Source organism: Sparassis crispa, assembly GCF_003851025.1.
Source record: "Sparassis crispa DNA, contig_000012F, whole genome shotgun sequence".
NCBI classification, from domain to species: Eukaryota; Fungi; Basidiomycota; class Agaricomycetes; order Polyporales; family Sparassidaceae; genus Sparassis; species Sparassis crispa.
The window spans coordinates 915,307-941,648 of record NW_020939759.1 but is presented as its reverse complement, the minus strand read 5'-3'; the positions used below and the strand labels follow the sequence as shown (position 1 = coordinate 941,648).

General features: G+C 48.1%; 7 protein-coding genes across 7 annotated transcripts; 3 read left to right on the top strand and 4 right to left on the bottom strand.

Annotated features, from left to right (window-relative positions):
- Nucleotides 1-127: 127 nt before the first annotated feature.
- Nucleotides 128-3,354, bottom strand: SCP_1303150 (Phosphatidylinositol 3-kinase vps34; the record flags this gene model as incomplete). Its single annotated transcript, XM_027763611.1, has 14 exons — nt 128-501; nt 552-566; nt 622-696; nt 746-1,343; nt 1,401-1,664; nt 1,719-2,000; nt 2,052-2,282; nt 2,330-2,410; nt 2,462-2,548; nt 2,604-2,724; nt 2,782-2,925; nt 2,982-3,083; nt 3,138-3,227; nt 3,281-3,354. The coding sequence occupies 14 exons, from the start codon at nt 3,352-3,354 to the stop codon at nt 128-130; spliced, it is 2,538 nt and encodes an 845-aa protein (XP_027619412.1).
- Nucleotides 3,355-3,628: 274 nt separating this feature from the next.
- Nucleotides 3,629-4,615, top strand: SCP_1303140 (hypothetical protein; the record flags this gene model as incomplete). The annotated part of the gene is made up of 5 exons (XM_027763610.1): nt 3,629-3,654; nt 3,702-3,876; nt 3,932-4,213; nt 4,269-4,373; nt 4,442-4,615. 5 exons carry the CDS (start codon nt 3,629-3,631, stop codon nt 4,613-4,615), a joined length of 762 nt encoding a protein of 253 aa, XP_027619411.1.
- A 4,299-nt stretch (nt 4,616-8,914) lies between these two features.
- Nucleotides 8,915-9,953, bottom strand: SCP_1303130 (hypothetical protein; the record flags this gene model as incomplete). Its single annotated transcript, XM_027763609.1, has 3 exons — nt 8,915-9,406; nt 9,474-9,562; nt 9,626-9,953. 3 exons carry the CDS (start codon nt 9,951-9,953, stop codon nt 8,915-8,917), a joined length of 909 nt encoding a protein of 302 aa, XP_027619410.1.
- A 576-nt stretch (nt 9,954-10,529) lies between these two features.
- On the bottom strand, nt 10,530-10,970 carry SCP_1303120 (hypothetical protein; the record flags this gene model as incomplete). The annotated part of the gene is made up of 1 exon (XM_027763608.1): nt 10,530-10,970. One exon carries the CDS (start codon nt 10,968-10,970, stop codon nt 10,530-10,532), a length of 441 nt encoding a protein of 146 aa, XP_027619409.1.
- Nucleotides 10,971-21,590: 10,620 nt separating this feature from the next.
- Nucleotides 21,591-22,109, bottom strand: SCP_1303110 (hypothetical protein; the record flags this gene model as incomplete). Its single annotated transcript, XM_027763607.1, has 1 exon — nt 21,591-22,109. One exon carries the CDS (start codon nt 22,107-22,109, stop codon nt 21,591-21,593), a length of 519 nt encoding a protein of 172 aa, XP_027619408.1.
- Nucleotides 22,110-22,359: 250 nt separating this feature from the next.
- Nucleotides 22,360-22,659, top strand: SCP_1303100 (hypothetical protein; the record flags this gene model as incomplete). Its single annotated transcript, XM_027763606.1, has 1 exon — nt 22,360-22,659. One exon carries the CDS (start codon nt 22,360-22,362, stop codon nt 22,657-22,659), a length of 300 nt encoding a protein of 99 aa, XP_027619407.1.
- A 1,143-nt stretch (nt 22,660-23,802) lies between these two features.
- SCP_1303090 (hypothetical protein) lies at nt 23,803-24,201 on the top strand (the record flags this gene model as incomplete). The annotated part of the gene is made up of 1 exon (XM_027763605.1): nt 23,803-24,201. The coding sequence occupies one exon, from the start codon at nt 23,803-23,805 to the stop codon at nt 24,199-24,201; it is 399 nt and encodes a 132-aa protein (XP_027619406.1).
- Nucleotides 24,202-26,342: the final 2,141 nt, after the last annotated feature.

Genomic DNA, 26,342 nt, shown 5'->3' with positions numbered 1-26,342 from the left:
CTGCTCGATCGCGTAGGGCTGGTCGTGGGAGGGGACAGCCTGAGAACACTGCAAGGCACCAAACAAGTAGTATTAGTCTTACATTAAATACAAGCATTACACCGAACAGATATCAGAACACCCTCCATCAGCTCCTCCAATACTGCGCCCAGTCATGCATCCGGTCCAGCACCGCAGTGAACGGCGAGATGTCATTCAGCAGCTTCTCAAAGTGCTCGATCGCCAGCTCCTCAGTCAGATCCAGACAGAACTTGCCCAGCAGCTGCTCGTGCACATCGCGCTGCTTGATGTGCGGGATGTTTGCGTCTACCATTAGCGTTACCAGGTTCAGGATGAGGTTCGCGCTCTTGCGGAGGATCGTGAACGCCGTGAAGCAGAAGTTCTTGAAGCGCGTGTAGTGCACTGATTGTACACCGCCCATTGCCTCTACCATCTCTTTGCACACCTTGACTGGGGGCGCGAGAGGCTTGGGGTCACGGCCAAGGATGTAACCGAAGTCAACTGAACAGACGTTGTGAGTACTCGGTGATATGAAGTTGGAGAGAACAAACCATGGAAGAAGTGACCTTGACAACCCACCCGCAGTCAGTTTAAATTCCAAATAGCGATAAGACAACATACCGTCAGGAGCCAGAAGTAGATTGTCCAGATGTCGATCTCCGACACCCAACAGGTAGGTCATAACGCAATAACCAGCTGGAAATACAGTTGAGAGAAATGATAGGGTTTAAGAGATTGCACTCACCGCAGCTTCTGACGAACGTATCGATGACACCGGGCTCAACCCCATACGTCCCCACACTGCCCTCGTCCGGACTGTGCGCTCGCAGGTAATTAAGCAGTGTTCCGTGTTCACTTACAATAGCAGCGATAGTTTTGCTCGGGATGAACTGCACCATGCCCTGTGACGGGCCCGTTGCCAGCACATCGTATGGACTCAGCTTCAAGTCCAAATTCTCCTTCCGCAGCAGCCGATCCATGAGCGTGAATAGCTGTATCACAAGCTGATCCTGGCGCATGTCGTCTCCATCCTTGAAGATCACAGGGTACTCCGAGCCGTCGGTGCACTGAAAGTACAGCAGCATGGGGAACATGTTCGACTTGAAGACGCTCGACTTGTCTGCGATTATCCCGTTTACTTCGATGCGTGCGTTGAGCGGGAGCGGTAACGGTGGCATGGAGGCGAGGTTGTTCTTGGACTCTGCGAGGAACGTGCGGAGCTTCTCGATCTTCTTCGGGCGCGGGTCCTTGGAGGTGCGAAGGTCCTTTGCACGTTTGGCGAGCGTAGCGATTAGCTCGCCCTGCCTACGCATGATGTCCCGACGCTCAGCAACCCCTGCCGACTGCAAGGGAGAATCAGCATCTCCACACTAGGAATTCAGAAAGCCGACGTCGATCACCTGAAGGGCCTCCATAAACTTGAAGACCACTCTGCCATACATCTTGGCAACCACACGGTCATCGAGGGCCACCTCGACCATGAGATACCAGTAGAAGCGATTGCCCAGTATCGGGTTCCGCACAGCCCGTGCGATGAGGAAGTCGGCTAGACCGCTATCGTCGTAAGAGATGGCGCTTGTCGTTGAGCGAATTGATCGCTGATCGCTCGCGAGGCTCTCGAACTTGAGCGCCTGCACCAGCTGCAGCAGATACAAGAGCAATTCCTAGAGAATTGTCAGAGCCGGAATATGCTGCATGTACGTATAGCAGAGGCTCACATCGTCGTCGGCTCTAGTGAGCTGCTTGACCGCAAACGCTCTAACACGGGAATCTACAGTATTTGGACCGAGAAGCTCGAGCGCGTCGTCGATGTCTATCTCGGTCCACTGTGGCAATAGCTCCTCAACAGCTTGTTTAACCTCTGACGGATCGCGCCATGTCACGGACTTGAGGAACTTTGTCAGACCGCGTCTATCGCGGGTGAGGTAGAACCGGAATTTCCAAATCAAGTCCTTCTCTTCTCCGGTCAGAGGTTGACTTGGTGCATAGTTCAGAATTTCCTGTAATGGCGGTTAGAGTACAAGATGATGAGTATTTCTGCGCATACTCACAGCGATGTCATCTCTGATCTTCGCATTGGGCTTCAACTCCCTATCGTAAGGGCTGCTTCTGTGACTGCGAACAAGACGACGATGCTTGTCCTCCACAGGATTCTCACGGGCGATGTCTGGGTCAATGACCGTCCACAGCTGGGTGTCTGCGGCAAACGCGGACGGTGTCGACGGAACGGGAGTGGAAGCAGGAGGTACAGCAGCAGAAGTTGATGCAACGTTTGACGCATCCTAAGACATGGTTTGCAAAGTGATCGTCATAGAGATGAAAGACATACTGGTTCAGAGAATACGACTGGAAAGTCGAAGCGAGGCAAATCGATGTAGAGAAACAGATTCTCTGACTTCTCGGTTTCCGCCTGCGCAGAATCTCAGTACTGATGACTTCAATAACATTTGGGCCTGCCCACAGCATGGATCTCTGCCATCTTGCGGAATGCCATAGCGTCCAGCCAATCAGACTTTGGGAGGTCGCCTCGTTCGTATTTCTTCACGAGCTACAAGGTCAAGGTAGGAAGAACCGCGTGCAGCGACGCAATGTGTATAACACACCTTCTCCAATCTCCCCATCTCATCTCTACTACCAACTTTACTTGGGGTGGTACTCTCGATAGATCCATCGGCTTCGCGATCAGGCCATAGGAACAACCTATGTTTGCCTCTTCGAAGACTCCTGGAATGTCAAGTATGTCAGCAGATGTTTCTTCGGGTATAAAAGGACGAGCTATACCACTTCTTGCCGAAGAGACGGAAAGTAGAACCTCCAACAGGTACCGCTTCTCTCGGTCCTGCGATGTCCCACACGGTGAAAGTAATTTGAGAACTGAGCGGAAGATCGCAGTAGCGGATTGGCAACGTGATCCATTCGTTCCATCTTTCACGGCAGGTGTATTAATCGCAGGGTCAACGAAGTGCAACCAACGAACTCACGTATAATCTTTCTTGAAGGACTTGAAGGCTGTTCGAATAGGTATAGTAAGTGGCTTGTTGTCCGCCACTAGCTGACAGGTCACATAAAGGTCCGAGAAATTGCTTCATCTGATGTCATTGAGAGAGATCACAGAGGTTATGCGGGAGCCTGCTCACGGGGATTGTTGAACACCATAGAAGCGCAGTTCAGGCTTCTCCAAGACTTCAGTGAATGTGTGAGGCTTCCGCGTTCCCTCTAGCTGAGATCTACGACAACGCACGGTCAGCTATACGGCGCATCGTCCTGTCGGACAACCCACATGCGGAATGTGACTGGGACTTTGAGATCGCTAAGTTTGGCGAAGGTGAAGTCGTCGCGGTTGTCCTTGTCCATGATTGTGCACGATGAACAGATTAGGAGCGTAATGACTTGGTATCATGCTATGCACGCCGGAAGCCTCAGGATAACCGCGGTCAGAGAACACAGTGGCAGGTCCAATCGGACGCCCGTAATTAATTGAGTGTCATATGATCTCCAATGGTGACTCCTTCAACTTGAGCTGTTCTGTGATCACTACGAACGATGGCCACCGCGTACCATATTACTCCCTCAGTCCTTCAATCCCTGTCAGAACAATCTCGAGAATGCATAGAAAGGCTGGCGGTACATGAGCCGGAAAGAGTTGATCTGTCCGTCAGTATCCCACTCCTCTGAGATAAATCACGCCAACGGACATTTAGGTCAGACCGCCCTACTGCACGCCTTGCAGCCGTTCTTGTACTGCTATACGAGAGAGCTGGTAAGCTAAGGGTGTTACTGACCACTCGATCAAAGCTTCTCCGCACCCACCCCGGTCAAACTGCTCTTCCTGGCGGGAAGGTGGACGAGACCGACGTTGATGTCACACAAACTGCGGTAGGTGTCGGAAAGTAATGCATGCTCAGTCACTATATTAAGTATCCCTCTACAGTACCGTGAAGCCTATGAGGAGGTCGCTCTACCGTTGAAATGCCCCGATATGCACACGGTGACAGTCATGAGGCCTTATCTCTCCTCCAGCAAACTGCTGGTGACGCCCGTCGTGGCGCTCTTGACCGACATATCGGTGCTTGACGATCTCAAGGCATCAGAAAGCGAAGTGTCACGCATATTCGAGCATCCTCTGGAAGCGATCCTGGAACCCGGTCTCACGAACGACGAACCATTGGTCGAAAAGGGCAGCGAGGACTGGCCATACGAACAAGACTTCCATGTATGGTTCAGTTCTGTCTCACTTCGGCGGTGCTGCAGCTGACGATATTCATCAGTGCACATCGGATATCTTTCTGGGATGGCTTGGAAATTCTACTTATCGCATGCACCGCTTTCGCTCATCAGCGTCTCCCGTCAAGGGGCTGACTTCAGATATTTTGGTAAGTAATAATCTGTGCACTTCGCGAGGAAACCGCAGGGGCTCATCTACCTCTCCTGTCACTGCAAGATCGCAGCGGCCGAGATAGCTTACGATCGGCAACCAAGCTACGAACGTTATGCCCCAGGGCAGCTGAGAAGTTTTGCTCCTATTTTGCGAATATTGGAGTTGGATGAAACCGCTCAGCCTGCTACCTCTGGCACCTCAACGCCCAGGATAGAAGTGGGCGTAGCTGCGAGCTAGGCTAGCACTGGTAATCTTCGTCCCATAAGTGCCATCGAATTTATTGAGTTTATTGGTCCATATTATATGGAGTCGGCTATAATTAATAATGTACTATGGGTTACCACTCACTCGGCGAATCCTGTAAGTCGGCAGCCCCCAATTAAGCCCCCATATAAGGGAAAAATCCAGGGTAGGTGCACATCTTCTCAGGTCAAATTTCCGCCGCTTAGAACATTTGACCCGAATCCTCCCTATACATGGGAAAACTGCCGACTAATCTCCGGTGCTCTGTGAAGAGGATGGCACGAGATTTAGCCGGTCGCGGGCACCTGTGGCTGCTGCCCACCAAGGCCCCCGGAGAAATACATTCCGCGTCGTCGCCCTTCGACCACACCTATCAGCCAATATATACCTAAAAGTCCATATAACTGAGGTGGAATATTTTGTGTAAATTTCCATAAAACCAAGTGTTGGCCAAGAATATAATATAGGATGGAGATATAGGGTTGGCCAAGATAAGTAGGCTATATAGGCTGAGTCGCATATTTGGGAGTTAGCCAAGGGAGGTGCGGTTTAAAGTCTATATAGATTGTCAGGCATTTTGGGGTCGGCCGCCATTTCTCTATATAGATTGTAGCTGAAATAGTGCCATTGGCCAAGAGTCATAAAATTCCAATCCTATATAGAGTTTGCAGACAGTTGGGTTTGGCCAAGTGGACCTATATAGAATCTTTGTGTAAATGTTCTACTTGGCCAAGGTACATGAAATTTTGATCCTATATAGCATTTCCTGACATTTAGCTGTAGCCAAGGGTACCCTATATAGATTTTTGTGAAAATAATGCCTGCAGCCAAGGATCAAGAAATTGGAATCCTATATAGGATTGTCTGAAATTTGGTCGTGGCTGAAAATATCCTATATAGTTTTTATGGAAATGGTGGTCTTGGCTGAGCATTCTGAAATTTATATTCTATATAGGGTCTTCTGAACTTTGGCATTAGCCAAGAATGCCCTATATAGTTTTTGTGAAAATGGTGGCTTTGGCCAAGGATCTAGAAATTTTCATTCTATAAAGAGTTTTCCACACTTTGGCCTTGGCCGTATAGCTTTCTACACAAATGGGGCTTCAGGCTAAGGCATCCAAACTTAATGGTCTTGCTGACACTAGTGCAAAGCAGGGGTATACCCCTGGAAACTTTGAGCTGTACCCCTACCCTTACCCTCTAAGGGTACATACCCTTCACCAGGGGTAAGGGTATGGGTAAGGGTACCAAACCCTGAGGGTATACCCCTCAATATCTGCCTTACTTGAGGAAATAACATTATAGACATTAAGTTTAAGGCTTGTAATATTCTTCTTTTCCCTTTAAAGCTTCTGTAAACATAGTTTAAGGCTGTATCTAGGCTGTACTTAGGCTTTAGTCACCATACAATTACTGCTTACATTATATATACTATATGCAGTGATACCCTCCAAGTCTGAAAGTTCATACCCCTACCCTTACCCTTCAATACCCTTACTCCTTACCCTTGAGGGTTATGCATACCCCTGCTCTGCACTAGCCTAAGTGATGAAGGAGGGTGAGTGACTATCTGTTCATGCCTGGTCAAACTTATTCACAGATTGTAATTACCATGTCAGTTAATTAAGTTAACTGGCTGAGAGCAAAGGCACAAGACACAAGATACAAGGAGGAGGTACTGAAGGTGTAATATGAGATGTTATGGACTGTCCTGTGGTTTGAACGCAAGCAGCATGAGTGGCAGACCGGGGAGATGGAGGCGGTGAGTGCAGGTCTATGTGATCATGCATCCTATGCAGCAAAGCAAGGTGCAATGTGGAAGGAGTTTGCACTTCAATCACAACAGGCATTCAATGGTCACATGATTGTCAGATAGTCTGCGAGTTGCAAAGGTAGGTATGCAAAGTAGTCAATAAATGTGTGTGACTGGCTATTTAAATTTGAACGAGTGTATCCTCCAGGACCTTAAAGAAGCATGGCGTCAGGCTAGTGCAGAGCAGGGGTATACCCCTGGGTACTTTGAGCTGTACCTCTACTCTTACCCTCCAAGGGTACATACCCTTCACCAGGGGTAAGGGTATGGGTAAGGGTACCAAACCCTGAGGGTATACCTCTCAATATCTGCCTTATTTGAGGGAATGACATTATGCACATTACGTTTAAGGCTTGTAACAGTCTTCTTTTCCCTTTGGAGCTTCTGAATACATAATTTAAGGCTGTATCTAGGCTGTACTTAGGCTTTATTCATCATACAGTTACTGCTTACATTATATATACTATATGCAGTGATACCCTCCAGGGGTACAAGGGTCTGGAAGTTCAGAGCTATGGTTCAGTTTGCTCAATCAGATGAAATCTGACTTGGAGAAAGCACATACTCTTGAGCTTTGCCAGCTATAGTTGATAGTAGGGCTTTGAAATGATGAAAGTACTGAGAATGCTGTTGTAGCAGATGGGCCAAGGGTTCAAAAAGTACACATGGTGGTGCGTGATGTGATCACGTGACTGAAGTGCCCGTGCATCGCCTGGCGTACTGGCATGGCTTCGCCTTATTCATGCTTCATTGTTACAAACTCAAGTGTTACAAATTTTTCTAACTACAAAAATTGAAAACACAAAAGGTAACTTGTGATGACTGAGGGTGGGCCCTCCCTCATTCACCACAAGCACCAGAAAGCAGGGAAAAGAAAAAGAAGATAGACTACAAGAAAAGTACAAATACAATCTGAAAAACACCAAAAGGAAGTCAGAAAACCATCGCAAAATGTTAGAAAATGCTCACCTTGTGCGCTGCATTGCTCGCGCTGCAGTGACCATCATCAATTTTCAGTACATGTGTAAGAGGCTGTGGAAACATCAAAAGGTCAGTATTCTTCAAAGTGTAAGGAAAAAAACTTACCGGTTCTTTCAAACCACTATAGGATTTGGCCTCATCTTCACCACTGCCATAAAACCCACTATATGCTGAAGAACAGTTGTCAGTATCAGTATAAAGTGTAGTGGAGTACTTACCACATTGTCCTTACACTTCCTGTACTCCCACCATACCATGCAAAAACAAACAAACAAGTAAAAAACACTGACCTTGTGGAGCAGGCCAATGGTGGCTCCACGCACGACTCGCACAGCACAAGGCTGATGGCCGGCGACAATGTAATGTGCAGAGCACATATGCACCTAGACGCAGGCACGCCGAAGTGCATTGGCACCAAAGTGCAAAATCCCCCAATTCCCATATACCAGGTGAGAGACGCAAGTGGGTTGCCCCCACAATGCGGAGCCCTCTGCAGCTCGTCGCTGCATGCCCAGTGTGATTCCCCAAAACACAAATACCAGGTAAGGGACATGAGTGGGTCACCCCCAGAACATGGAGCCCTCTGCAGCTCATCGCCACATGCCCAGTGTGATCCCCCAAAACTCAAATACCAGGTAAGGGACATGAGTGGGTCACCCCCAGAACATGGAGCCCTCTGCAACTCGTCATCGCATGCCCAGTGTAATCCCCCAAAACCCACATGTACCCCATGACTGGCCAAAGACCAGCCATGAGATGAAGTCAGTAAAGTGCGCACCAGCACACATATTACATAATACTGTCTACAGGAAAAGAAACACTTACCATACAAAGGCACTCACAAATAACTGAGCTTTGACACTGCATGCCCATGACAACATGCAGCAATAAAGCTCAGCCACTTGAGGCCGGCTTGCTAGAAGGGGATGGTGGTGGTAGAGAAGAAAGAGAGAGAGCAAGTTGCGCCAGCTCATAAAACTAACTATTTGGCCGTGTTTGTTTGGTCATGTGCCCCAGACACCAGACACGTTAAGCACCTTCCATATGCAGAAGGTGCACACTGGTGGCTGAAATATTACTACATTTGGAAATTTTTCGGACTCAGATCGAATTTCAGCCACTGTCCACTAGATTTCAGAAAGTCCAGCCGGCTACACCGCCATACCAAGGACCGACCAATATTGGTCTGACATTGGTCCAAGACCAATCTGACTAATTTGAACCCTAACCCTAAATGGCCTCGACCAATCTCAGGGAGAGAGGTCGCGGAGGTCACGTGATGCGTTCGAGAGGAGACAAGTCAAAGTTTTCACTGGCATAGCAGAAGAACTAACGGGCGACACGCCACAGAAAATCGACGCACACATATATCACAGCACAGTAACATTATTGGAGAATGTAGTAAGGTACATTAATCCCTCTCGCGGGACAGGTGATTAAAGAATTTATTCACGATAAACCCCTTCTCTGGCTGCAAGCGTGGCGGCGGGACGTCGACATCATGCATTGCGGGTCTCCGGCTCATCGCATAAGCAGTCAACATGAAGATATTTGACCTCGTTGCACTCGACGATGGCTTTGGCGACAGACGATGTGGATGCGACCTCCAGGGAGCTATAGAGCTCGAAAAGGGCCATCCCATCCGAGTGGATCTTGAGACGTTTCTCCAGCAGGGTGGTGAATGCGGTGAACTCCATTGACAAGGCCCCACCATTTCCACCTTGCACGACAAGCTGCTCGTACATGTCTTCGATCGTCTTCAAGAAGATCACAGGGTGAAAGTGTGTTCCAGTCATGAAGATGCCCTGCGGCTGCGGGAAGTTGGGAGGCTCCTCCATGATGGACTCGGTCTTGCCATCAACAAGCCGCTGGACCTTCCGAGCTGTCTGTCTGACACCATCCGTGCAGTAGGACTTGCGATGATTCTCGCGCGAGCCTTCCTGAGCAGGCCACATTATTCTCTTGCATCGTGTGCAGGTATGCGTCTTGCGCTGTCGATTTCACGCAAGCCATCAGTAAGTATTCACACTTCGAATATCTCGCATTCTCGGTACTCACCCATTTCCCATCGCCTTGCTCAGGAGTCTTGAGCAGAGTGACCGCCAAGTAATGCTTCATCCAGAACATCTCCGAATTTGAACGCTTTGCTGTGGTAATGATGTGTCTGTGTCAGAGCTGAGATGACAGCACTGTGAGGTGATTAGACATACAGGTGTAGTCCTTCGAGGCAATACAAATCAAAATCTTTGGCTCAAGCTCGCCTAACTTGTCCATGAGTGCACGGGGGGTCTTCCACACGGTAGGGAGGCCCTTTGCTGAATTGAGTGCTTCAAGACGACTGTTGTATGCTTCGGCTGCCTCCACCCACTTGCATGGAGTCATGTTGAACGAGGCCCACTTTTTCTCGGCTCTCATGTCCATGAAAAGGTAAAATTCTGTGTCAGAAGAAATACTCAGCGAGTTCACATTGATGCCCGTGGAAATTGAGAAGATTTTTTGCGCACGCATCAGCCCCGTGATCTGAAGAGTGGGGAGCATAGATGTGTTGGCCCACACCTGCATCAACTCGGCAGTGGAGGTAAATTGAGTAGTCAGCTCAGCGGAGGGATGTGCTGTTGATGTTGACAACTGCTGCAGTGCAAAAAATGGATGATACACGGTTGGCGTGGAATTCAGGATGTTCTTGCTGGTGGACTTAGTGGAGGCTGCACTGTGGTTCTACATGCTAATGTGAGCGTCAAGACCTGGAAACTGCTTCACTGGAGCTTACCGCGACAGTCGACTCAGCTGGTGTCTTGGAGGTCTTTTGCTTCTTGCTCTTGCGACCACTCTTTGGGCCCACTGTGCTGTTCACCTGCTGATCAGTCCCATCTGTCTCCACTGTGGCCGCCTTTCACTTCTGGACTGCGCTAACCGCTTCTACCGAGCCAAGACCATCAGCAACCACATCTACTGCCTGCGGATCTGGTAGTAAGGATGCTTGAGACTGTGAGGTGTTCTACTAGTAAGTAGCCTGGTTCAAAGCAGTGCATGGGCCTCGAGAAGACTCACCCTTTCCTTTCCTTTCTGTTGGCTCGAAATATCCCCAGATAAGCGAGCATCAGCATATTCACCCTAGCCCATACCATCCTTGTCCAGATCGAGTGCAGTCGGTGGCCTAAAAGTCTGTCTGACAGGAGACAATAAGGCTGATGTGGACGCAATTGATGGCTGTGCGACATTCGAAAGAGCAGAAGCTTGAGGGGTCTCGAGAAGAGAGGGATCAATGGAAGGTTGTATTGCCGCACTGTTCAGTGAGTCAATTTTTGGTGACTGCGAATGCAAAATTGGATCAATGTTGACTTCGCGCAGTATTCTGTCTGCATCAGCTTCGGAATGCAGGGATAGATCGAGCAACTTGTCTTTGAGTTCATCCTTGATTGTGCCTGTTATGTTATGGTATGTCGTTACATACTCCGCGCATACAAGTCCGAACGTTTCACCACTGTCGATGTTTTGAAGGATGGGCGAAGGCCGCAGGTTGCGCACTTTCACAATTTCCTCATCGGTGATCATGGCATTCCACAACCTTGCAACCCCATCTACTAACCGAAGGTGGTGTGACCCATGTGTGGACTCCACGAATAAATCCCGATGATCTGCATTCTGCGCAACACGAACATTGCGATGCAAGACGTGATCGTGTCCGAGAGCAGTGAGAACTTCGAGACCACTTGCATAGGATCTCTGAAGACTGTTCCACCCCTTATGGGAGCCCTCAATTCGACTTCCATCTGAGGCGACATCCTGGTGAGTACATGTAAGGCACCCTTTTCTGACATGTTCAAGCTGATCTTCATGTGCCTGGTGCATGTTTGTAAGCTACTGCTGCTAGCGAATCTGAAATTGCACCTGCCTTTGTAGCCGCAGCACTCTAGATGCCGCCATGCCTCTGCCATTTCTCATATGTGTCGATTAGTTTCTGTTCCTGCTGTTGCTGATTCTAATATACTGCATGGTTGTACTTATCTGCTGTAGTCTTGAGGATTGAATTGACAAGATCCTGTGCTACAGCACCATGTAGTGTGTTCTTTGTGCTGCCAGTTATACATGCAAGATATCTGTGAGTGTCGAAAGTCAACTGACCATATTATTAAGTGTGAGACCCGACATTACCTGCCGATAAAATGCCAGACATCCAGCACCACCTCAGTCTGCGGAAATGGTTTGTTGATTGAACCGTGGACGTGACAACAATTGTCAATGACTGCCAGCACTGGGTCAAGCATGCTGAGGCACTCGTTCTGACACTTCAAGCCGAACAAGACTTCTGTTATCTCTGACGTTGATTGTGATTGACAGAAGCACTTCATGAACCATTTTAGCCTGAGACCGGGTCAACAATTGAGGTGCGTACCCAGGATATGATCTCTGATACTTCATTGAGCACACTAATGATCCCACCCTTCATCACCTTGATCCGGTTCTGTTTTTTCTCAATCACCGTCACAATACTCACCTTGCCTGCAGCTCGGAAGGTGTTATCGAGGGAAATGGATGTCGCTGAAGAAGATCAGTCCAATGGATAGGGAGTGTGTGAAGGATACGAACCACTCAAAGTGCGAAGGTATGCTTCAGACTCTGGTTTGCGTGTTCTCTCACTGAATTTGTTGAATACATCTGTGATCAGATCATCCGTGATGGACTTGTCAAAGTAGCCTGCAATCTGGTCATTTGGTTTCAAGAACTTGCAAAGCCGTGGTGGTGAAACTAAACTCATACTCTTGGCGGCCTGTCACAGCTGGAAGTGCCACAGATAGGTGAGTTTACGCCGATGATATTCGAGCAGATGAAGTGTCCAATCACCTGTGTCAGCTCACTAAATCAACGAGACAGTGCTGCTGTAAGATACGAACACTTGACATTTTCCACCAATCCAGCTGCTGTAGTCGAAGGCCGCAGCTCAACAATAAGATCAAATAGGTCCCTCGCTACTGCACAACATTTGAGGCAGTATGGAATGCTTGCTGGTATGAGCACAGCGCAATCAGTATGCTACAGCACCTTGGCTGATACCGTGGTACATACAGGGTATTTCCCAATGCTCCCATCTCTGCCAAAAAATGTGGCTTGTTGTCGTGAAGCAGAAGCACTATTTTCAGCTCCTTCTCCAGCAGCTTCAGCTCCTTCTCCAGCAGCTTCAGCATGCACGAAGCAGTCCTTGCATCGCAACTGATATCCGATCGCAGTTTCTTCCTGAAAGAGACCATGCACCTCACAATGGCCTGTTGCTGCCCACTGGGTCCATTTAATGTCGCTCGAATCACACTTTGGGCACTGTGTGATCTCCGGATAGTAGAATGGATGGACAACAGTTATCAGCTTCAGGTATGCTGTCTCAGGTGTAATCTCCGGTGTCACACTGCGCTTATATAGCTCCAGATACATTGGCGGCACGAAACGAGGCCCGTAGAGTGGCACGTCTCTGTGAAGACTACGGTCTGCAGTAGAGGGAGCCTTTGCATTGCCATGCACCTTGCTCTGGTCATAGAGAAAATTGACATATTCCACCACATGTGCTTCCCATTCCAGCTGCTCAGTGGAGTAAGACTGAGAAGCTCGTGCTCTTTTCCAGGCCTGAATTTGATTGCCGACCTGTATACATGTGAGTACAAGAGCTTCCATCAATGCAGAGCTCTAACCTGCTTCTCTCATTCTTGTTCTAGATTTCTTTTCTTCTCTCCAGGTGGGAGCGAGTTTCTCAACTGCATGATCACACTCTTTGGCTCAAAGGTCGACATAGAGGTACAGGAGTGAATGTGGCAGGCTCAGGGGCATCTCTTCTGGCCCGACTCCTTGTTGGAACGACGGAGTGTTTCAACACAGCGGTAACTATCTCACCAGCTTCCAGGAATCTCGGCTAACATTTTGTAACATAGCTACCACTAACCTAATGTACATGCAAGTTACTTTCACTGTTTCTGGCATCATGCGATAGAAATTCTGTGCACCACAGTACCATTAGAGCTTGGTGACACTAATTAAATGAGCATACAAATACTCCTTGTGAGATTGCACTGCAGTCTCAATGGTGAAAAGAGCTTGAACGGGCCGTCCAAATGGCACTTCGGATACAGAAGCAGGCATGAAGTGATTGCCTGCACGGTTAAAAAGTGGGAAGTCGGCAACAATTGACTTCCCATCATGGTGCTTCAGTCAATTTTCCGGTACTATGCAAGGTATTCTGCTCACCTCTCCCACTCTCGGGCGCCATCCGACCTGCAGTTCAACCAAGGTAGGCAGAGCTGGTTCGGTACAGATGTAACGGGTGGCATGAAGAAGCTCGCAAGGTGCAGAATTAATAGTGGCAATCACTTTGATCGCACAAACAGCCTTTCTCCACTGAACGCAAGACATGATGTCGGTCAATGGTTCAATCCAGCATGAGACAAGGGGGGGACCATCGTGAGCCTCAGTGAACTGAAACCCATCTCCGCGCACAGTAAAATAGCAGTCCTGCACTGCAATTTGACCGACAACTTCGAATAATATACCCGCAGGCGCATTTTTGAACTGCAAATACAGGCTGGATGACGGGTCAACTTTAAGGTGAATGCAGCAGATTGTGTGCCCATTTTGTGTAGGTGCAAAAAGGACATTCTCAAGGCGATGTCGATCAAAGTGATCAGTGAGTGCGAACAGAATCTGTTTGTGTATCACATTGGACAAAGGATGCGACATGGTAAGAGATGTTGGGATAACAGTAGGAGGTTGATTGCTGTCTGCGAAGAATGGGGCATAGCTCTTACTAACAGGGGTGTAATTACCATAGATGGGCTTGGTCTGCGGTGGCGTGCAGCACACAGTACCGTCTATCCTTCACATCTGACTGCCGAGTACAGGATCATATTCATTGTAGATCTGTGCTGGAAGCGATGCTGGAATGATGGCAAGTTCGTTCACCGATGATCTGACTTACTAGCGAGGCTTCGCGAGTCCACATATGGTAACCAAGTTTAAACATACCAAGTAAGGTTCCAAGCACGACCCAGTGCTATTTCTGCTAGTCCAGTGTGTAGCACAGTATACTACTGAGTGCATCTAGTATACAAAGCAAAATGGGGGTTGCAAAAAGTACGAGAACGACGCAGCATTGAGTACACACGAGGAGTTTCCTTGGTAGCTTCTGACAGCTATCCTGAGAACACCCTTGGCACTTTCGGCCCGCCTTCGGCAGACAAAATCCTTGGAATGACCAATTTTCCATCCAGCCCTCCAAGCATATCATGTGATCTCAATGGGTTCGTGCGCACAAGTCCTTTTGATTGCAATCACTGTAATCTGATCTATCCCTCTCTCTCTCTCTTGCTCTATCCTTGCTGTCTCTGCTCTGCTATATTTCTGTTGCTGTGCCTCTGCTGCTTATTCTCACACCTCTATTTGGCTACTTTTATATATTCTACCATGCACAGCCAGTCTGAGAAGCACGCACAGTCTGCTCAGCCGGCCAGTCAGACCTCTACCTCACTAGGCAGGGACATAGTAGTGTAATAAACTATGCAAAGGTCCAAGTATAGTTATAGTAAATGTTATAGTCCAGGTATGAGTTTGTTGGACCTGTGAAACCTGTACACATAGTATAGGTATATGAGGTCTGACTATATAAACCTGCGGAGTTTTTATAAATATATGAGTGAGACTCAAATTAAACTAAATTAATTAAAGCACAAATGCTAACACATATATTCTGTAAGAGAGCTACTTAAACTTAAACTTTGCATGTTAAACTTTGCTCTTAAGTACTACTTTACTTGAAGACATGTCCAGGATGTGTAGTAAACTACACGTAGGTACATACATAGTAATAGTACAGGTCATAGTACAGGTTTATCTTTTATAAACCTGTGACCCTCATAGACCTGTACTATATGCAGGTCTATGTACCTGTATGTATAGTCAGGGTCAGGCCTTTGTACTATAAAGGTAGACCTGTGTCCCTGCCTATACCCCGCAGTCTGGTGTTAGGCAGTCTACCTTCAATCTGCACTCAATCCCGGAGAATCCTGCATCTGTGGGTACAAGTCAGGACCAGCATCAAGGTTTCAATCTTGATCAGGCTGATCAGCCAATTGGAGGAGGCATCTCGTACTGTAGATCTGTGCCACCAGCTTACTACCATGGCTGACCTTTGCAAAAGGACAGACCAGGTATGTTTTCATATTTCTAATAGTGAATATGTTTGTCAAGTAAGCAACATTTCATTTGATATTGTGATGACAGACTCTACCCTGCATTTGCTGACACCTCACATAACCCCCCAAGCAGATACTATGTCGCAATTGATTCTGAGTGTGGATGAGATGAAGGACATGGATAATTAGAAGCAGTTCCAGTTGAGAGAAAGCAGAGATGACAGGGGGAGCATTGTGTATAGAGGTTTGTATGAAGATGCCAATGAAGATGGTCAGTTGAAGGGGGAGTTTCTGGATGATGACTCGGACAGAGGTGAGACATTTCTAGTAAATCACAATCACACCGGTAGCCCACCTCTGTCCAATGATGAATCAAAGGAGATTGATAAATTGGACAATACCAAGGAGGAACATAAGGAGACAATCCACCAGCCACTAAGCTATGCGCCTGTGTCAAATGTTGAGGAGGATATCAAGGAGGATGTTGAGAAGGATGTTGAGGAGGAGAGCAAGGCCGAGGCCAAGGATGAGGATGAGGATGAGGCAAGTGTTCCTGCTCTGCCCTCACGTGTTTTCAGAGCCACCCATTTGTTGAAGTCATACACAGGCCGAAAGAATGTGCATCTGCTGCTAAAATGGATGTCCCTCGATGCTGAAGCAGTCAACTCATACGTGATCCTGCAGTGTCTATTACTGCTGCTGTTCATGAACATGAGAACAGCTTACTCACCTCCAATCCAACTATACCTCCTTCTGCTCATCCTCCTAAGCATCAACATCACAAGATCTTCCAGATGGCATAGAAGTCTGTGATATGGTGTTGTTTCTCTCTTCAACATATGCATCTTGCTAACACCATGCACCTAGTATTGCTTTCTCTGGCAATAAGGCAGAAACTTGGTCGACTGTGACTGTCCAAACTGCAGCAGAGCTGTTTGCTTGCATTGCATTCCAGATCTCCGACAGTGGAATATGACTGAGCAGATGCAGTTTGAATGTCTGACCTGCACCATAAAGCGTGACAGAGGTGCAATGCAGGTATACCATGTAGGTTTAATATGAATTCTTTACTCACACAAAAGCTGATATTTGAGGGATATCAGGGTCTGTATAGTGTCCCATCCGCTGAAAAATCTTGGGTACCATTGATGAAGGGTCTTTGGATTGTCGGCAAGCCTGAGATAGCACTGACCACAAGGTTGGATACCTCCTCTTTGGTTTTGGTTCATCTGCACCTGCGCTCACTGCCTGTGCATGATACCATCACCAATCTTGTGAAGGAGTACCTTCGAGCCTATTACATTGACCGCAGCGAGTTTCTAAATCAGCTGGATGTGACTTGGAAGGTTCAGAGGCAACAGAAGGTCATCATCTTCATATGCTCAACATAGTGTCAAAAATTTGATCATATGTATTTAGATTAAATTCAGTGGCTCTGAATCATTTGATATGAAGGATATTGGTCTCAGAATGTGACAGCAAAGGATGGCCCAACTACTACTACACAAACCCTGAAGGTGGTCTGACCTGGCTCATTATAGCTGATGGCATCACATGTGATGAAACCTGTATATATACACTTGGTGAAGGCCCCAGCTTTAAAACTCCTATGTGTGAAGAGAATTTTGCCTTTTCTGATCAAAACAAATAAAAGATGCTACTTGGCTGAAGCCAAAGTGTGGAGAATCCTATATAGGATACAAATTTCAAGAGTCTCGGCCGAGACCATTATTTTCAAAAACCCTATATAGTGCATCCTTGGCCAATGCCATATTTCAGAAGACCCTATATAGAATAGAAATTCTACTACCTTCGGCCAAGGCCAACATTTCTGCAAGAACTATATAGTGTATATTCAGCCAAGGCCAAAATTCAGATCTCTCTATATAGGTTAAAATTTGATGACTCCTGGCCGAGGCCACCATTTCCACAAGAACTATATAGGATATCTGTAGCTGAGGCCAAATTTCAGACAATCCTATATAGAATGCAAATTTCTTAACCCTTGGCCGCAGGCACTATTTCCACAAAAATCTATATAGGGTACCCTTGGCCACAGCCAAATTTCAGGAAATGCTATATAGGATCAAAATTTCATGTACCTTGGCCAAGTAGAACATTTACACAAAGATTCTATATAGGTCCACTTGGACAAGCCCAACTGTCTGCAAACTCTATATAGGATTGGAATTTTATGACTCTTGGCCAATGGCACTATTTCAGCTACAATCTATATAGAGAAATGGCGGCCGACCCCAAAATGCCTGATAACCTATATAGACTTTAAACTGCACCTCCCTTGGCTAACTCCCAAATATGCGACTCAGCCTATATAGCCTACTTATCTTGGCCAACCCTATATCTCCATCCTATATTATATTCTTGGCCAACACTTGGTTTTATGGAAATTTACACAAAATATTCCACCTTGGTTATATGGACATTTGGGTATATATTGGCTGAATGGGCTCCTTCGACTATGGCTTTACAGAGAGTAACATAAGTGGCTAATGTAGTGCATAAGAGGTGAGACAGAGGGTAGCGCGAAATAATGTAGATCAGCCGAAATACTACAGATTAGTCAGAGTCTGTCAGCTGTGAAAGGACGGTCAGGGAAACAGCAATAGGCATACCTAGAGGGCAGCCAGGTGGACATCAGGAGAAAGGGCAGTGAGCCCCTCCTCAGTCTGTCCATTGCATGTATCCCCTGTCCTAGTGCTGAGACTCCTCCGCCCGTGCGGGGTGGAGAAGGTTCCACTGCCGACAGAGGCGGCTGGTTTTTTGGCACGCCTTGGTGAGGGCGCGCAAGCCGGCCATAGCAGGCCCAGGCATTGCATTGATTAGGCTTGCTAAATAAAAACTATTAACCTCAACTAATCTCCAGTGCTCTGTGAAGAGGATGGCATGAGATTTAGCCGGTCACAGGCACCTGTGATGGCTGCTGCCCACCAAGGCCCCTCAGAGAAATACATTCCATGTTGTCGCCCTTCAACTATGCTAAAGGTCCTAAGAAGATGATTCGGAAGATGGAAGGAGAAAGGGAAGTTTCAGATAAGTTGATCGTGTGCTGCACGGCCATCAAAGAGAAACGCTTGGAGTAGGACAGGGTGCTTGCGTATGTAGGCTTCCCAGGCATCAGAAGTCCAACAGCCTGTGGCTTATATGACTGTAGGGGAAATGCCGCACTCGGCTAAAGATGTTGCACCTCCAGATCGCATGGAGTGACCTGCGATGTCAGTAGGAAAAAATGAACGCAGCTTTCTGATGAACCAAGCGTGGGTGGGGGGTCACCCATTAGAGTGGAGCCACAAATGGGGATGCCAGGGGAAAAGGCGGTCACGCGCATGTAGGTAAATGGTAAATGAAGACCAGGGATCGGCTACATGCATACAGTGTTTGACGAGAATACGGCTTCCCTCGTAGAGGCAATCATTTTTGCTTGTGGGGAGTAGGAAAGAGTAGGAGAACTCATCAAATTGAACAAGGTGGCGCTGTGCCAGGGAGCGAGGGTCTCGGAGCTGTGTATTGTCCGGCCAGACAAGTTCACCAAGGCACATGAGCATGTGAAAACCTGTCAGCAGCTGTGTGAGGAAGAGTTCATCGTCAAGTAGATGAGATTTGGTGAGGGCATTATGGATAAGATTGAGGTCGGAGTAAGTAAGCGCACACTTGCGGACAACTGCATGACCATATAAATGTAAGCAGCCCTTTATGGTGCGCTGCACCAGCATCGAGGCCCGAATGGTTCGCACAGCAGGGAAAAAAGGCTCGAGTTCGCTACAGATCCCAGAGAGGTAGTTATTCACCGATCTCGGGTTGATATGGTGACTCATGTAGACCGCGAAGAGGCTGAGTGTTTCTTCGGAAGGGTCCACGAGAAGGTTGTGCAATTTGCAAAAGTTAAGATATGAATTGAGGGCTGATGAGTAAGTTCCTTTAGTGGAACGGTTGAGGGCATGAGCCAGTGCTATGGAGCGTTCATGGATGAGGCGCTCCATTGTCCATGCCACTCGGGCGGGTTGTCTGGCCCGCCGTGCTGATCGAATCATTTTTTGTCTGCCCCCAGCGCATCTCGAGGGGGTGAAAATGGGAGTATGGTGATGTCAGGGACCAGGACCTGCACAACGTCGAAGCATTGGCGGGACAGAGCATCCACAACCCCATTTGTTTTGCCCGACACATGCCCAACTTGGAGCTGCATGTCCTCTGCTAGAAGCGCATCAACCACAGATTTTGCAATTGAATTGTAAGCTGAAAGGGCATGCAGGGTGTCAAAAAGTGTGACTGTGTTCGTATTGTCAGAGAATAGAGTGAAGCGAGTGATGCGGGGGGAGAGGTTGAATGCCGCAACATGAACAGCAGAGCAGGCTGCTAGCGCTTCAAACCAAAATATGGCACCCGTCGGTGTACTGCACGGTAAGTTGGACCAGAATCCGAGTTTCTGCCACAGAAAGTAGAGGCCAAGACCAAGGCCTGATGCATCTACAAAGGCGCACTCATGGGATGGGTCCTCTTTCATGACATCATCAGGTCCCCAGTCTTCGGAACCCAAAAAAAAACACCATTGGACTGCTCGATGTGTCGGGCCATCCATTGCAAGTCATGGATGATAGCCGAGTTGACAAATATGCCTGCATGCACACGAGATTTGTTCAACATCTTGGCATAAACATTGCACAACCCGGGCTTTAGGAGAGGAAATACATTAAAAGCCCAGTTTATGTAGCCAGCAAATGATTAGAATTCATGAAGGGTACGTCGGTGGTGCCCGGATGGGACATCACAGAATTGTGCAATTTCGCCAAGCAGTCGGGTTTTGGCATCAGGTGGCAGTGTAGCTGTCATTGCATTCGGGTCAACATCAACCCTGATAAGTGGGAGGACAGTGTCCCAAAGCTGTTTGGGAGAGTCGTGCGAAAGGCCAATTTCATCCCAGAGTTCGAGCAGTCGCACTTGTTGTGTGGGCATCCATTTGTGGCACCTGGAATAGTATCGAAGGTTGTTCCACTTATTGACACCATAAACATCATCAACCCAACTCGAGGGATCAACATCGCACTTGAATTTTGCAATCCAGAGCATAAGGCTAATGAACGCAGCCCAGATGGAGAGCGATGCTTGATTACCAATCACATTGCAATGATCGACATAGCAAGCCCCCTCAATGCAGACAGCTTGTTTTATCTGCCAATAGGGGGACATTGGGAGCCGATGATATGCCTGTGATACATCAGATTTCCAAACTACAAGTGGCGAGGAATCATCAGGCTGAGCATGAAGGTGACGCAAAATGCTGCCAAAGGTGGACATCCCATCCATCACTGTTTTGGGGAATGACTCCCTGTGGATCATGGAGTTGAGTGAGTACGGTCCTGCACTCTGGTCAGTAATGAGTCGCATCTTCTCGGAGTGCAGCTTCAGTATTGCGTGAACTGGCATTGAATACATGCCTGGCAGTAATGAAGTACCAAAGCTTCTAGACCAATGATTGGCCGCCAACTCGGTATCTCGAAGGTCACAGAGAAACCGCATTGCTTTGGGATCCGATATGGCAGGCCGTTTCTCATCCCAGATTTCCGGGTAAACAGCGGCATGTGTGTCTGCCCAAGGCCAGAATCCTTCTCGCAAACCACGGCACACAGATCGGACAAAATCAGGGTTTGGGTGATCATACAGTAATGATTTGAAGTGGTCAACATCAATCAGTGTGACTATCGTGAAAAGGTCAGGGTATTTCACCAAGGTGGCATTGACAGCCGAATTTCATTTCTCGTGCAAAGGAACATCGGGGAGTGGCGATTGAAATAATGATGTAAGAGCTGTTGCTTTGCGCACCGGATCTGTCCCTGATCATACCATGTCACGCAGGTAGCGAGGTCACCATTCTTCCACTTCAGTCCTTTTGCACGCAGTTCTTAGCGACATGTCCGGCGAGACAACATTTGGTGCACACATGTGCATAGCGACAGGTTGATGCCCCACTGCTGCATTTCCCTTCGTTGAGTCAGCGACACAGCTCTGTCGAATGGCATCTCACAGGGCCTGCAGTCCATGCTCCTCCACCACGGCTTCGGAGCGCTGCACCTGTTCCAGCCCCGGCATAGTCAAGGAACTGGTGCTTGAGGTCAATGAATTGGTCGAAATCCATGAGTCGTAGGTTTCGGTGTTCTCCAACTCTCATGCATATTGCCCGATCATAGTCGAGGATTCGGTCCCAGAACTCGTCGGCAGTGGCTGCCAAAAGCTGCATGATGTATTTGCCATATTCAGCGAGTTCAGTTTGTCGATGCTGGAAAGCATAGCAGGTGGCTGTAGTGGCCATATCCCAGGCGATGACCCAATCTCCGACAGACTGGACTCGCTTCGCCGGTGTGATATTCTGGTGCGTGATCTCATACTCCCCCACCTTCTGCCTGTGTTTCTCCTCCTGAACTGTTGAGTAGCGTCCACTAAACACATGGTCAAGGTTGACCGCTCTTCCGGTGAGAACATTGGCCCACTCCCCTTCGGGGAACTGAGGCATTCCCACAGAGGTGAGGAGATTCAATTTTGTAAACTTGAGGTCGAGGGTGTATTCCCTGATAAGCTCGACCGTTTTTCCTCAGGACGTCGTGCACGGCCCAGTCAAATTTTCTGGGGTTCGGCCATTGTCTCTTTCTGGGCTCATTGTCGAACTCATCCCCGCTGCCAGATCCAGTAGGTGAGTGGGAATGCGGCGTCGTTTGTTCGGCGGTGTTAGCAGTTGGTTGGGGCGAGTGTTCGACTTCCTTTTCATGACCGCCCTCAAGCTCGTCTCCTCCGGATCGCAGCTCTCGCTGCTCCCAGTCATCAACTCTGCACTCTCGGTTGTGGGCATTGAGGAACTCCACGTAGGCCTCCAGAGCCTTGTCTCGGTAACTTTCTCCTTCAGCTGGCTCAGGGGCTCGAAGGATGATGTCCGAGAGATCTCGAATTGCTTGGACTCGACTGACTTGCATCTCGCAGTATTGTTGAACAACACCCATGCACTCGACTCTGACATCGTTCTCCTGTGCAGAGAGTCCGATTTTGGGGGTGGACGACCGGTGGTCTGAAGCTGTCTGCGACTCGGCATTAGGCATAGGTGATTTGTAAGATGGTAGATGGGATCAATCTGCCACTATAGCACGAAATAATGTAGATCAGCCGAAATACTAGAGGGCAGCCAGGTGGACGTCAGGAGAAAGGGCGGTGAGCCCCTCCTCCAATTTTATTATTTTATTATTTTAATAGTGATTCATAAGATGGTAGATGGGATCAATCTGCTACTATAGCACAAAATAATGTAGATCAGCCGAAATACTACAGATCAGTCAGAGTCCGTCAGCTGCAAAAGGACGGTCAGGGAAACAGCAATAGGCATACCTAGAGGGCAGCCAGGTGGACATCAGGAGAAAGGGCAGTGAGCCCCTCCTTAGTCTGTCCATTACATGTATCCCCTGTCCTAGTGCTGAGACTCCTCCGCCCGTGTGGGGTGGAGAAGGTTCATCTGCAAAGGTGATTTTCTCACTGTAGAACCATCTCTTTTATGTAGTCCTCGGTAGAACTGCCCACCTACAGAGTGCTATGTAGGACCACATAGCAAAGTGATCGCTATGTAGGACTCTGTAGAAATTCGGTATCTAGAGTGGCGGGCCGACTGCTTATTCTTCCCACGAAAATGTTCTCACGCTCCTACTCCGATTCCCAGCCACCGACACTACCCCCGCAGTCTGTGTCGTGCTCAAAAGCTCGACTAAGTCCTTACACTGCTAGACACTGGATCTGTAATTTTTGAGAGGAAATTGTGAACTGTGGATTTCCGGCGGAAAAAGCCAGAGAATATCCAGAGGTCAACAAGGCTTGTGGATAACCACAATTTGGAATGCTGAAATCTTCCGTTGGGTCCGCCATAGCCTAGAGGCAGATCATATGACGTAGGGACTTAAGAGTTTGAGACAAGTGCACGGTGCGTGACACTGAAAGTATTATCACCCAGGGGCACCATGGCACTACGAAACTCTCAATGTAAGTTCACGTTGGCTATGCAGAGGACATTATATTAATATTCCACAGTTTTTACACATTTACCACACCGCGCCCAATGGAGGTGCGAAATATGTCTGTCGCAAGCCTTCCAATCCCTCTCGCTTGCTCGGCGCCATGAGGACACTGTTAGCCATGTCCTCCAGGTTAGGCACTGAGATTCTGAAAATCCAATGTCAAGCCCACTGGGTCTCTCGCAGTCCTACCCTCTCGTAGATGAAGACGCTCTCGACGAGCGACTCAATGAGCCATCAACTGAAGACGATGCACAGCCGTCAACATCGCAGCTGCATCACAGCCCTCCTACTTCACAGGAAGATCGCTGGCTAGGGAGTGATCCCCTTTGGCTGCCGCCCATGCTGTTTCACTCCAGTGAGTTCGATAACATCTCCACCTGCAATAACGCACCACCGGTTACGGTCCATGGTCCTGCCCTTCCCAGTGATCATCTGCACCAACTTTATGATGACTGGGGTGGCATCGTGCATCACGGTAGACCAGGCATTGAAGAAACTGAAGATGCGCAACCCCCGACGCTTGCGCAGCGTGCGAGAGAGATGGCGGGGCTTTAGAATGACAGTTTTGATGTGGAAGCTACTGTGCAGTGTGATGCTGAAGGACTGCAATCCTTTGCAACATGGCAGATGGATTCTTTTCAGGAAAGCTTGCGTGAGTTCAGCTGGGGTACACTAGAGGCATGCATGCTTACTGGATACTGTAGAGCATGGTCCGGAATATATTAGAGAACTTTTTGCTAAGGAAGGATGGTGGCCATGGCAGGATAAAGAAGTAAGCAAACTTGAGTTGAAGTTGGATGAGGCTAACCGCGAAATAGCATTGCTCGCTTGATGTTCTGGGTAGCTTTCCAAGAGCAATGTTCTCCGAGCGTGAATTGGAGGCCGTGAGGTGGTTCGGGACCAAGAATGGCATGCACAATCTGCCTAGTGTTAAAGAGGTTAAGCGCGGGCATGAAAGTGTCGTTGAGATTGCGGGTGGGAACACACAAACTCACGAGTCTGCTATGAAGAATATGTATGCCATGGCAGACTTCCAAACTGTTATTGAGCATGTAAGTCAGCTATAGTCCTTGTAATATGCAACTGTCTAACATACACAGGAATTTGCAAACCCGATGGTGCAACATCACATACACACCATGCCAGAGGACTCTGGTGATTGTTTGGGAGAATGCCGACAGGCAGCACGATGGCGCCTGGAAGCTGATGCAAATATAGCCTGTCCGATGGCATGGGGGAAAGATGGTAAACATTACTTCATTGAAGAGGTCGCTATGGCCAACATGGACTCGTATGGAACTGTCAGCCCGGTTATGATCAAGCGCTGGTGTGAGAAGGGCGGAGAGCTTTGGGCGAGCATCAATTCATTACTGCTGTGGGCAGATGGATCCAAATTTGTGGTAGATTGTCGGCAGGGAGCGAACAAGGAATTGCGTCTGGATGCATTCTTCTTATCTGCGAAAGAGTTGATGTTGCCAGAAATTCAGTGTCAGTATGGGCTCCTATCACCACAAAGCATCAAAGGTCAGTGCACACTTATCTACATCATTATGCTCAGTCTGAGAATGCATGTCATCAGGGATTCTTTCTTCCGATGATCCACGAACACCACTGGAGTCATGGGACCATCCAACGCTCAATCCATGGCGTGAACGTGCACAGGGAAAGCGGGTTTTGTCACTACCAATTTGGCTGTATTGTGACGACACATCAGGGAACAGGAGTAAAAAGTGGAACAAACATAACTCACTACTGTTCACACTTGCAGGTTTGCCATGCTCATTGGTTCACCTGATGTATAACATCCACTATCTTGCCACTTCAAACATTGCTGCACCACTAGAAATGGCTGAAGAACTAGCAAGTGTCCTACGGTATTTGGCATCGCCAATTTATATGTGCCACGAGACTGAGTATTGCATCTATAGGGAAACACGCGAGCATGGCATTGAGGTCTGGGATTGTAAATATGACGAGACAGTGCTCGTGGTTCCTTGGATCCTCGCATTTCTTGGGGATAACCCAATGTCAAGTGAATTTGCATCACACATCGGCATGAAAGGAAAATGCTTCTGCCGCACTTGTATGGTCAGAGGTGCAGATGATCAGAATCGTGAGAAGAGACTTGCGGGTGAACGAAGTAGGATAGATGACTTCATGAAGGTCAGACATTGCGACTTTATCCATTATTCCTGCTAAGCTGATTACTAATAGAGCGGGGAACCATGCTCAAAGGAAAACACCTTGGCCAATCTCAAGCAGCAATTGAGGCGTGTCCTTGGTGGTGCTCCAAGTGCAGTGGATGACATGGCGACACAGTCAGGAACCAAGGATAAGTACTTTCACATGTTCATGGCACAGCTGCAGGACGCTGTCAATACTGTGTGTGCGCGTCAAAAGGGAGCTCCACCACCTCAAGGGATGACAAAATCGGAAGAGTTACGACAAACCTTGGCAGCTGTGCATGCAGAATTGCCGGACAATTTGTTCAATCTGGTACTGTTCATTCCAGGTGAGTACTAGTGGTTAGTACACTGGTATACATAACAGCTCACCTAGATTATATAAGACTTTGATCCCAACCAGGATTCACCATTTGAGGCGCTTCATGTGGTCTTGTTAGGTGCTGTGAAGTACTTTTGGCGTGACGCAGTTTCTCGACAGACATCGGATGGTAAACAAACTTTGAAGATTCA